The sequence below is a fragment of the Haliotis rubra genome, unplaced genomic scaffold, assembly GCF_003918875.1.
Source record: "Haliotis rubra isolate DU_JTF1 unplaced genomic scaffold, ASM391887v1 Scf565, whole genome shotgun sequence".
Lineage (NCBI taxonomy): Eukaryota > Metazoa > Mollusca > Gastropoda > Lepetellida > Haliotidae > Haliotis > Haliotis rubra.
Window position 1 is genome coordinate 216,022 of NW_025767263.1, and position 11,897 is coordinate 227,918.

Consider the following 11,897-nt stretch of genomic DNA (forward strand, 5'->3'; position numbering starts at 1 on the left):
ATCATAGTTCACTGGCCCAGCAAAATATCAATATCAAAATGCACATCGGTCAGAATTTGTGTGATGTTTGGTAATTGAAGATGTTAAACGTTACATTTGTATTGTAAAGGTTCCTGACCTCTTTAAATTTTGCGCAACGCTATTAACATTTTTATATAGCGATCTTCCTTTGACAAGAGATAATAAATGTCACGAAACTTTTGCAGACTCACTTTTAACACCTTAATAATTCACATCATCATATTCATGTGAATTAAATAAAGAACAAATTATCTGAGATTTTCAACGAGCCAGTCGGGATAGCTTTAACAATATATTCCTGGCCCGATTCACAATCAGCTAGCATTTGGCTAGCGGGCCAGTAGCTATTTCGAACGCTGCGTGTGTGTCAGTATTATGGACTGGTTGTAGGTTCGGTGATGACTACTGGGCAATGGATGTCTGTATGGACTGTGCTGGAACAATTCAAGGCTGGTTTGAGATACTGGGCTACAGTAACAAAACCCTGCTGGAGAGTCAGACTTTCACCATAGCCCAGCCCGAGACATGTAGCGGCACAGCAGAGGAAGCAACCGCCGCAAGACCATTCAGCAGCGACTACCACGTCGGCTACTGCGGCCGCGTCAACGTGTTTAGATTCGGAGATGGCAACTGTACGATCAACCAATTGTAAGTGTATGTTTGGGACTGGGATAAACTCAGCATATTCCACTACCCAATAATCAGGGCTGTAAACATGCATCGAACTACCGATCGATTGCAATTGTTGAGTCTCCGATAGCAATTAATCGATGGTAGAAACGAAGACCTATCGATTGTTTGGTGTGGGGTTTTTTTCAGGGTGGGTTTTGGTTGTTTTGGGTTTTTTGGCGTTTATTTTTGTTACAATGGATTTGGATTTGGGTTTTTGTTTCTTCTATTGCTTTTTTATTATTATTATTATTATTATTATTTTATTTTTTTTGTAATCGTTCTTTATCCTTTTCATATTTTGTAGTGTTTATGTTTGTTTACTTGGTTTTTAGACACAATTGCCAGTGATAATCCACTGTGTTTTATGAGCACATACCAATGGGCAGACAAAGCAGGAGCGGTGGAAACTATATGACGGGTTACGGAACATCATGGATGATACTGGGTGTTCGCCAAACACAATTCCTGGTTTTGAGAAATCCAACACATCCAGAGATTATTTTTTTAAATATATTTTTAAATATATATTTGGTACAATGATCTGAGGCCGGCCTGCCCCTGGTAGTGGTGAGGATGGGTCAAGGGCGTACTGGAGCGGTTTGGTAGCCAAGTGGTTAAAGCGTTCGCCCGTCACGCCGAAGGCCCGGGTTCAATTCCCCACATGGGTACAATGTGTTAAGCCCATTTCTGGTGTCCCCCGCGGTGATATTGCTGGAATATTGCTAAAAGCGGCGTAAAACCATACCCACTCACTCCTGGACGACATAGACATCAAAAGAAATATTTTGGGTTTTCATGGGTTAACTCGAAACTCTTCTTTGGTCCTTGTACTGTTTAGTGGATGACTTCTTTTTCCATCGTTTTCTCGAAGTCTGTAGTTCGTTGAAGACAATGTATCCCCGTGGTCTTGGCATTATTCATACAGGCACTGGTTTCACGGAATCGTGACTTTAACTTCGGATAAATCGATGTTAAGAGGAAGGTCGTGAGGATTCAACTTCAGACTAGAATAAGTGAGTGAGTGAGTTTGGTTTTACGCCGATTTTAGAAATATTCCAGCAATAACACGGCGGGGACACCAGAAATGGGCTTCACACATTGTACCCATGTGGGGAATCGAGCCCAGGTCTTCAGCGTGACGAGCGAACGCTTTAACCACTAGGCTACCCCACCGCCCCGACTAGAATAAGGTTAACTCAGCTTCAAGAGGTGGATATAATGTGGGTTCATATTATCAGCCATGTGGTTCGTTTCCGCCAAGACTGCCGTGATATTGCTGTAAAGAAAATCATTTTTTCACTCACTTCATAACCCCACGGTATTTATAGAACCTATCTTCAGCAACCCAAGTTGTCGTAAGAGGCGACTAACGGGATCAGGTGGTCAGACTCCCCGACTTGGGATACAGTCATTGGTTCCCAATGTAGTTTGATGTGCATGCTGTTGATCACTGGATTTTCTGGTCCAGACTCGATTATGACAGACCGCAGCCATATAGCTGGAATATTGCTGAGTGCTGCGTAAAACTAAACTCATTCAATCACGTAAGAGGCGACTAACGGGATCGGGTGGTCAGGATCGCTGACTTAGACACATGTCACTGTATCCTAATTGCGTAGACCGATGCTCATGCTGTCATCCACTGCATTATTTGGTCCAGGATCAAATTATTTACAGACGGCTTTCGGGGCGGTAAAATCAGCAACAAACAAACAATGCATACAAACTCATTCGAGTTCTTATTATACGATCTTTGTACAGCAACTCACCCGACTCAGACACCACCGCGAACCAGGCACAAGCAACAGCATCAACATCGACCACGACTAGCACGACAGCAAGATTGTGCCCGTCCGGTAGGTTGTGAACTAAAGTATTTTAGTATTACAGATACTGCGTTAACACTCACTCACTCACTCACTCACTCACTCACTCACTCACTCACTCACTCACTCACTCACTCACTCACTCACTCACTCACTCACTCACTCACTCACTCACTCACTCACTCACTCACTCACTCACTCACTCACTCACTCACTCACTCACTCACTGCACCCACCCACCCACCCACCCACACTCCACTCCTCCATACAGGCTACTCACTCACTCACTCACTCACTCACCACTCACTAGTAGTATAAATGAGAAAAAACGGTTTAGGTGCATCTTGCTCAGAAGCCTCCATACAGGCTAATTCTGCTACCAGCCTAGTAACAAATGAGTGTTTGCCCAAACCCTTCGACAAGACCACTTTTCGGCTGCTCCCAATGCAGTGCACTCCCGATTAGAGCTATGTGGGTGCATGGATATAGAAAAATGCCAGGAACCAAGCTCTCGCGCGAAGCCTATACCGAGATCCGATCGGGTCATTTCTCCCTTCGGGAAGCGAAGAGGAAGTACCACATATTGCAAGCTCGATACACGCGAATCCAAGGTGGTATAGACCCCGAGCCCCAGACGACGACAACTCCCGACATGGCCGAAGACTTCGAGGCCCTGCTGCAGAAGTGTTGCCCCATGTTGCTTTCCGACCGAGAGAAACAAATCCTGGAGCAATCGGGACACACCTTCTACGAACGCTACCAGATCCCACGCCAGTTTCTCGAACTCTATTTGCTGTGCTTTCGCCCACTAGTAGAAGCCGGCAAAATAGTCGATTTCGTCTACATCTACCCACCCCACCAATTTCGACCCTCGGCGGGGAAACTCCGAATCATTCTCGCCGAAGACTGCTATCCAGGCCCCAAGGACAGACACAACCGATGCATCGACTGTCTCGCCACTCTATCGGAACTGCCTGTTCTCTTCAGACCCGACAACTCTACGTGCAAGTGTGGCACCACCGACCACTGCGTCGACAGCAAGAAATGCGTTCTCTGGGAAAAGAAAGTGATACTTATGCAAAAAGTTTGCTGTAGCGAGATACGAAGGCTGCCTGCAGAGCGTATTGCCTGCTGCAGAGCCGACTGCGCCCACCATCCAGGACTTCTACGACCGCTTGGGGAGGCTAGAGGCTCATGTGGAGCAAACTGCGGCGATGTCCGCTCGTGTGGAGCAAACCACGAATACGTTGCCGGCTCGTGTGGAGCAAACCACGAATTTTTTGGTCGACATATTGTCGATGCTGGACAAGGACGCCGAGGAAGAGGAAATAGAAAACGTCGAGGAGGAGCAAGAAGAGACCCGTCTGGATATCCATAAGGTGCGGCAGATGCTAGAAACAGCCTAAAGGTGGACCTACCTTTCGCTAGCCGCTGTTTTTCTCTGGAAGGTCGTCTACAAGACCTGGAAGCACAGCATACCAGTTTCCCCCTTCGTGCACCCCCTCCACACACCGACTGAGAAGGTAGAAACACCCAAGACCAAACGTGGGGATCCCTTCCATATGGAGTAGAGTGTGGAATGCAGCGGTTTTGGGGAAAAAAAGTATTGTAGAAAGGGTATACTTTCCGTACCACGAATTCCAAGAAAAGCAGTTGGAATACGAAAACGGGCCTAGACAAGTGTACAACTCCATTCGTCCTTTGCAACCCCCAGCCTGCGACTGCATCTGCAAATATACTAGGCGAGCTGTCGGAGGGTCTACTCTCCTAGCCCTGCGGTGTCTGGAAGGACCCATAGAACCTATTCTCGCCCAAGGTCTGGAAGCAGTAATTCTACTTCTCTATCGTCTTTCTTTTCCGATATAGGCGAGTAGCAGATTTTGCCGAGCATGCACAGAAACGGTTCCCTCACCAACCGTAGGCGTTCTATTCCACCGGCGGCCCGAATCGTTTCTCGTATCTTGTAGCCGTAGACTGGAACCGTTTCCCCAGTCGGGGGATCGAGTAGCAACAACAGCCGGTTCTTCCCTTCGTATCTCGCTACAGCATACTTTTTGCATAAGTAGACTCCTTCTGGGACGTTCGCGGCTTTTCGGTGTTCGCTGCATGGAGGGGGTGCTACTTCCATATTCTTGGGCCCGCCGTAGTTGGGCAAAGGGGTATGCCAAATATTGCTCCGTCCCTGTGGTACCTCTACTTCCCCCGATAGCAGCCGGAAGATGCAAGACTCTTTCTCCTTGCACGGACAATGGTCCACCAATTTGCTGGCGAGGAGTGCGTACCGTATGCTCCAGAAAGCGCAGGCGTTGTCGTACAGGTTCTCTATATTCACGAAACAGCTGTCGACCACGATCTCTTCTGGAACCTCGAGTGGGAGTCGCTCCTGGGGTGTGTAGTCTATCGCTTTCTTTTCCCAGAGAACGCATTTCTTGCTGTCGACGCAGTGGTCGGTGGTGCCACACTTGCACGTAGAGTTGTCGGGTCTGAAGAGAACAGGCAGTTCCGATAGAGTGGCGAGACAGTCGGTGCATCGGTTGTGTCTGTCCTTGGGGCCTGGATAGCAGTCTTCGGCGAGAATGATTCGGAGTTTCCCCGCCGAGGGTCGAAATTGGTGGGGTGGGTAGATGTAGACGAAATCGACTATTTTGCCGGCTTCTACTAGTGGGCGAAAACACAGCAAATAGAGTTCGAGAAACTGACGTGGGATCTGGTAGCGTTCGTAGAAGGTGTGTCCCGATTGCTCCAGGATTTGTTTCTCTCGGTCGGAAAGCAACATGGGGCGACACTTCTGCAGCAGGGCCTCGAAGTCTTCGGCCATGTCGGGAGTTGTCGTCGTCTGGGGCTCGGGGTCTATACCACCTTGGATTCGCGTGTATCGAGCTTGCAATATGTGGTACTTCCTCTTCGCTTCCCGAAGAGACAAACGCCCCGAGAGCTTGGTTCCTGGCATTTTTCTATATCCATGCACCCACATAGCTCTAATCGGGAGTGCACTGCATTGGGAGCAGCCGAAAAGTGGTCTTGTCGAAGGGTTTGGGCAAACACTCATTTTTTACTAGGCTGGTAGCAGAATTAGCCTGTATGGAGGCTTCTGAGCAAGGTGCACCTATACCGTTTTTTCTCTCCATTCCCTATACTACTCGACTACGACTAGCACGACAGCAAGATTGTCACTCAAAAGTATTTTAGTATTACAGATACTGCGTTACACTCACTCACTCACTCACTCACTCACTCACTCACTCACTCACTCACCCACCACCCACCCACACTCACTCACTCACTCACTCACTCACTCACTCACTCACTCACTCACTCACTCACTCACTCACTCACTCACTCACTCACTCACTCACTCACTCACTGTTGCAGGTATGAGCAGGACTATGGTACTGATTCAGTACAACTCCACGGACCAGGAAGTGTTTGTATCGGGAGGTGTTCCTGCAAACTACACCACAGGTACAAGAGACCGTCTCTGGAGCTAATTGCGTAATATGTTTACTCTAAACTGCATCTGTCAGTCCGCTTTGACATAAACTGTGAAACAGACACGTTGTAAAAAAAAACGTGCTGCAGTAAAGTTATGTATCGTTGCACCGATAAATAAATCTCGACACCCCGAAAAAGCAATGATAATAGGGATGATAACAATAATCATATTCCCCGGAAAGGTAGTGGTCCCATTTGCCGTCTGGGCTCCGTGTAGAGGGAACAAGGGCCCCGGGCTCATGATGAGCCTTACCAGCCTGACTGTGCCAGGATCACCTGGACCCTTTCTCTGGGCTGCATGTAGAGGGGGCAAGGGCCCCGGGCTCATGATGAGCCTTACCAGCCTGACTGTGCCAGGATCACCCGAACCCTCTCTCTGGGCTGCGTGTAGAGGGGGCAAGGGCCCTGAGCTGATGATGAGCCTTACCAGCCTATCTGTGCCAGGACCACCCGAACCCTCTCTCTGGGCTGCGTGTAGAGGGGGCAAGGGCCCTGAGCTGATGATGAACCTTACCAGCCTGACTGTGCTAGGATCATCTGACCTTTCTCAGCTGCAGAGTATTTTTTAATCGGTAAAACTTACTGAGGACGGTGACAGTGATGGTGATAATGCTGATGATGATGACAATGGCGATCATGACGATGATGATGATGATATTCTCCCTTCAGCTGAACCGTCCAGGATTGAGATCAATCACCTCGTGTTAGGTACAGGTGCATACTTCGACGCTTACAACGCCTGGGCTGCAGGTGACGACTTCCTCGACTACGATGGCGGTGAGGCTGACCAAGGTCGGTACAACAACGTCTCGGCGGCAGGGTCGCCGACGGTGAGGACAAGCAAAAACATCATCAGCCCGGCTTACTACGTCTACAATACGTGAGTGATTTGTGTTTTTCATAACCGCTTGGACCGAGCTTCGCGTGTACAATTACAATATACCGAAAGCAATAAAGCTTGCATTAACATCGATTTGGTTCAGAAATTTCAGTTTTTGGACTATTCCTCTTGTTGCCAGTCAGGGAGTGGTGGGTTAGCCTAGTGGTTAAAGCCCATTTCTGATGTCCCCTGCCGTGATGTTGCTGGAATATTGCTAAAGCCGGCGTAGACCCATACTCTTTCACTCTCCCTGGGAAGGGTTTATCCACAATTAAACTATTGTTATGATTGGGTTCAACTGGGTACTTGAGGTGGTGGGGTAGTCCAGTGGTTAAAGCGTTCGCTTGTCACGCTGAAGACCCGGGTTCGATTCCCCACATGGGTACAATGTGTGATACCCATTTCTGGTGTCCCCTGCCGTGATAGTGCTGGAATATTGCTAAAAGCGGCGTAAACCCCAAATCATCCACTCACTCTTACTCACTGTAGCCTCGGCGACGACGTATACTCCATGGAGGTGTGCATGAACTGCAGCCAGACCTACAACGGCTGGTTCGAGGTGTACCTGACGTGGGCTGGCGGACATGAGCCTCGGTTGAACCAGGACAGATTGTGTTCCGGTAGCGCCAACGCCAACGAGAGGGCCAGGAACATCACCGGGTCGTACCACATTGCATTTTGTGGGAAACTAAATGAATTCTACACCAACAGCACCTCCTGCTCTATCAGTAACCCTTAAACGTGGAAATGGTATTTTTTACTTCCGTCCGAATAAACGGTATTCGGGTTTTCAGTGTGCGCGTTGTAATTTGTCACAGACATCATATCACTTGTAACAGCGCAAGGATTTTCTTAACTGATTCAAGTTTTTGGTGGCTATACCTCTTTGACATTTTCACTATCACGCAGGCAGAACCTAGAGCATCACGTGTCTCTATCCAGTGTACATGCATAGTATGTGTTTATTTTTGTGTCTGTCCCGATTCTTTATTTCAGTACAGTCAAATCAGCAGAGCAACGTAAACTTAACGGCACATTTATATATCGACGATTGTCCTTATATACTATCCAAAACAAGAAACGCATAGGCCGGAAATCTGTTGCGAAAATGTTGTAATTTCAAACATGTATAACTCGTCCACAAATAGACTTTAGTACATGGAGTTTTACACCAGTTTATAAAAAGGTAATATCGATACACCTGAACTGAACCGAACTGAACTTTTATTCACTCAGGCTGCAAACTGCAGCATAAGATCTCTAGAGGTACATAAATAATATTTACATTTATATACAACATAAAATGTATCTACAAGCGGTATGATAGGTGCAATGTACATCGAGCTAGTTACATGTTAAGTTATTGTAATTATTTCTTAAGTAAAACCATAATTATTTTACCAAAAATTGAGTTTTCTTAAAGTTCCTAGTTTTTTGGTGTTAATATATTCAATTTATACATATTTGGTCTAATATAATAATACTTCTGGATATATTTCTTTCTAATTCTCATTTGGGACATATAAATAAATAATGAAATTCGTCACGAATATCATTTAGGTTACACATAGTACACCTTCTATCATTTACTGGGATTCGTCGCTATCTACCTTTCTCGATTGGAAGAAAATGATTTGAAGTTCGAAATTTTAACAAGTTATTGTAATGCAGAAAATTTAGGTATGGTTCAATGTTGAGAGATGGATTTTTGAAAATGTTATAAGTAGTTGCTTCGGATACTTTTAAATAACGGATACGCTGAGCGCGATGGTGACGACGTAGCACGGTCCCGACGTCGGGACTCCTGGCTCTCAGACCAATCTCTCTCAATCTGTTCCGTGCAGTTTCACCGGATATCCTCCGAAGTCCAGGCACCCTGGCTGCAGTGCTCTCACCCGTGGCAGTACGACCACGCAAATGTAGTACCCGGATGTACCGATCTTGGACTGCAGTGGTGACTCAAGGTCTGCCTGTACTTGGACGGTCATTTGTTATACCTGTTTGGTTGAAACGATCTGCAAGCCGTGAAATCGTGCTCAGACTAACATTCAGACGCCTGGCAACAGAAGACTGGTAATCTCACAGCGTCATAACGTGGCGTTGTCATTTGACCTTGAAACTGCTTCAAAACGAATGCCGATTTCGGAAAGTAATCTGGATTTTTAAAGCCAGACAGTACATGCTCTTTGCTGCACAATTTCCACTGGAATGTGATTTCTGTTGCGTTGTGGCGATGCCTGTTTAATCTTTGTAAGAAATCTCATCAAAATCAACATTTTCAGGTAACGTCGATTTTTTACAAATGCAATTGTAATCATGTTATCAACACATTTGTTACATAGTTTGACGATTGTTTGAACACAATAGGTAATTAACAGATTTTTTAAAATATAAATCGTCTATGCGTTTCTTTTGTGGGATAGTATATTATGGATCGTCGATATTCACCAGGCATCCTGGGCCCCGTTTCACAAAGATCTCGTAAGCCTAAGATCTTTCTCGTAGCATTCGCACCTCTTATACTGTAACATAGGAGGGTTAAGGTGTAAGCTGCTCCCCAGCTCCCTTTGCGCGAGCTAACTTGCGATATGCGAGACGGGGCCCAGCTTATGTTAAGGTGACGTTGTGTTGTCATTAACAACGTGTGACGTCATATAGGTGTGTTCTCATTGTGTGACTTGGAGAAACAACCTGTATCATGCAATACAGTTGCAACATCAGAACATCCTTATTGTAACTATTTAAATCGCATACAGGTAGTTGCAGCTAAGTTAGGTTCGTGCCTTTGCGAGGATTACAGATTTAGAAAAAATATATAATTTGAGATGACCCCCGACTCGAAATGAATGAGTACCGAGCATTCGGGTTGGGGTCCATCTCAAATTTATTTCTTTATTTTTAAAAATCCGTAATCCTCACAAAGACACGAGCTCGAGGTCTCATGGTTGCAGCCTTGCACGGCAGCAGCGGGAATAGACATGTGCATTTGATGCACGGGCATTTCGTGATAACTGTGTGCTGCTGACTAAACAGTTCTGTGTACAGGTATCTGGGACTGCGATCAGTTGGTCCTTGCATTAAAGGGACGCAACTCTATGGTGGTGGTGGAATTGGGTTTAACGTCGTGCTTGAGAATATTTCGCTCATATGCCGACGTGCATGCGTGTGTTTGTGCATGCTGCTGCTTGTACTAGCCCAGACTGTAGCTGGTTTTATAGTGCTAGACCACTGGAGATACCATGCCGCAGTGAAGCATGAATACCCCACTCAGACACATTATACTGACTCCGAGCCGACTGACCAGTCCTTGTTGTACCCATTAATGCCGAGCGTCAGGCAGGGACCAACAAGTACCATATTTTAACGTCTTTTGGTATGACGCGGTCGGGGATCGAACCCGCGACCTTCCGTAATCCGGGCGGAACTCTATGCAGCATTTACACCGATCTTATAGTTTTAGTAAAACTAAAAACATTTAATCAGATTCACTTTTCAAACGATTTAAGAAATCAGGAGTTGAGAAAAGAAACCCTCTGACTTCGGTCGAATCAAGCTGGAACATGATCATTTGCACGTCACGTGCACCTTCTCGATTGGAAGAAAATGATTTGAAGTTCGAAATTTTAACAAGTTATTGTAATGCAGAAAATTTAGGTATGGTCTAAATGTTGAGATGGATTTTTGAAAATGTTATGGAAGCGTTTCTTCGATACTTTTTAAATAACGGATCGCTGAGCGCGATGGTGACGACGTAGCACGGTCCCGACGTCGGGACTCCTGGCTCTCAGACCAATCTCTCTCAATCTGTTCCGTGCAGTTTCACCGGATATCCTCCGAAGTCCAGGCACCCTGGCTGCAGTGCTCTCACCCGTGGCAGTACGACCACGCAAATGTAGTACCCGGATGTACCGATCTTGGACTGCAGTGGTGACTCAAGGTCTGCCTGTACTTGGACGGTCATTTGTTATACCTGTTTGGTTGAAACGATCTGCAAGCCGTGAAATCGTGCTCAGACTAACATTCAGACGCCTGGCAACAGAAGACTGGTAATCTCACAGCGTCATAACGTGGCGTTGTCATTTGACCTTGAAACTGTTTCCAAAACGAATGCCGATTTCTGGAAACAATCGAAAAGTAATCTGGATTTTAAAGCCAGACAGTACATGCTCTTTGCTGCACAATTTCAACCACTGAATGTGATTTCTGTAAGTTGCGTTGTGGCGATGCTTTCCGTTTAATCTTTATAGTAAGAAATCTCATCAAAATCAACATTTTCAGGTAACGTCGATTTTTACAAAATGCAATTGTAATCATGTTATCAACACATTTGTTACATAGTTTGACGATTGTTTGAACACAATAGGTAATTAACAGATTTTTTAAAATATAAATCGTCTATGCGTTTCTTTTTTGGGATAGTATATTATGGATCGTCGATATTCACCAGGCATCCTGGGCCCCGTTTCACAAAGATCTCGTAAGCCTAAGATCTTTTCTCGTAGCATTCGTACCTCTCATACTGTAACATAGGAGGGTTAAGGTGTAAGCTGGTTCCCAGCTCCCTTTGCGCGAGCTAACTTGCGATATGCGAGACGGGGCCCAGCTTAGGTTAAGGTGACGTTGTGTTTTTATTAACAACGTGTGACGTCATATAGGTTTGTTCTCATGCTGTGACTTGGAGTAACAACCTGTATCATGCAATACAGTTGCAACATCAGAACATCCCTTATCGTAACTTTTTAAATCGCATACAGGTAGTTGCAGCTACAGGCCCTCGTGTCTTTGCGAGGATTACAAATTTAGAAAAATATATAAATTTGAGATGACCCCCGACCCGAAATGAATGAGTAGCATTCGGGTTGGGTTCATCCCAAATTTATTTCTTTTATTTTTTTTAAATCCGTAATTCTCACAAAGACACGAGCTCGAGGTCTGTGGGTGCAGCCTAGCACGGCAGCAGCGGGAATAGACATGTGCATTTTGATGCACGGGCATTTCGTGATAAC

At 45.9% G+C, this 11,897-nt stretch overlaps 1 protein-coding gene across 1 annotated transcript; it reads left to right on the forward strand.

The window, feature by feature from the left end:
• The first annotated feature begins 430 nt into the window (after nt 1–430).
• Nucleotides 431–7,680, forward strand: LOC124254143. The gene is made up of 5 exons (XM_046688021.1): nt 431–669; nt 2,455–2,549; nt 5,892–5,981; nt 6,681–6,891; nt 7,381–7,680. The coding sequence occupies exons 1-5, from the start codon at nt 434–436 to the stop codon at nt 7,628–7,630; spliced, it is 882 nt and encodes a 293-aa protein (XP_046543977.1). The 5' UTR covers nt 431–433; the 3' UTR covers nt 7,631–7,680.
• The last annotated feature ends 4,217 nt before the right edge of the window (nt 7,681–11,897 follow it).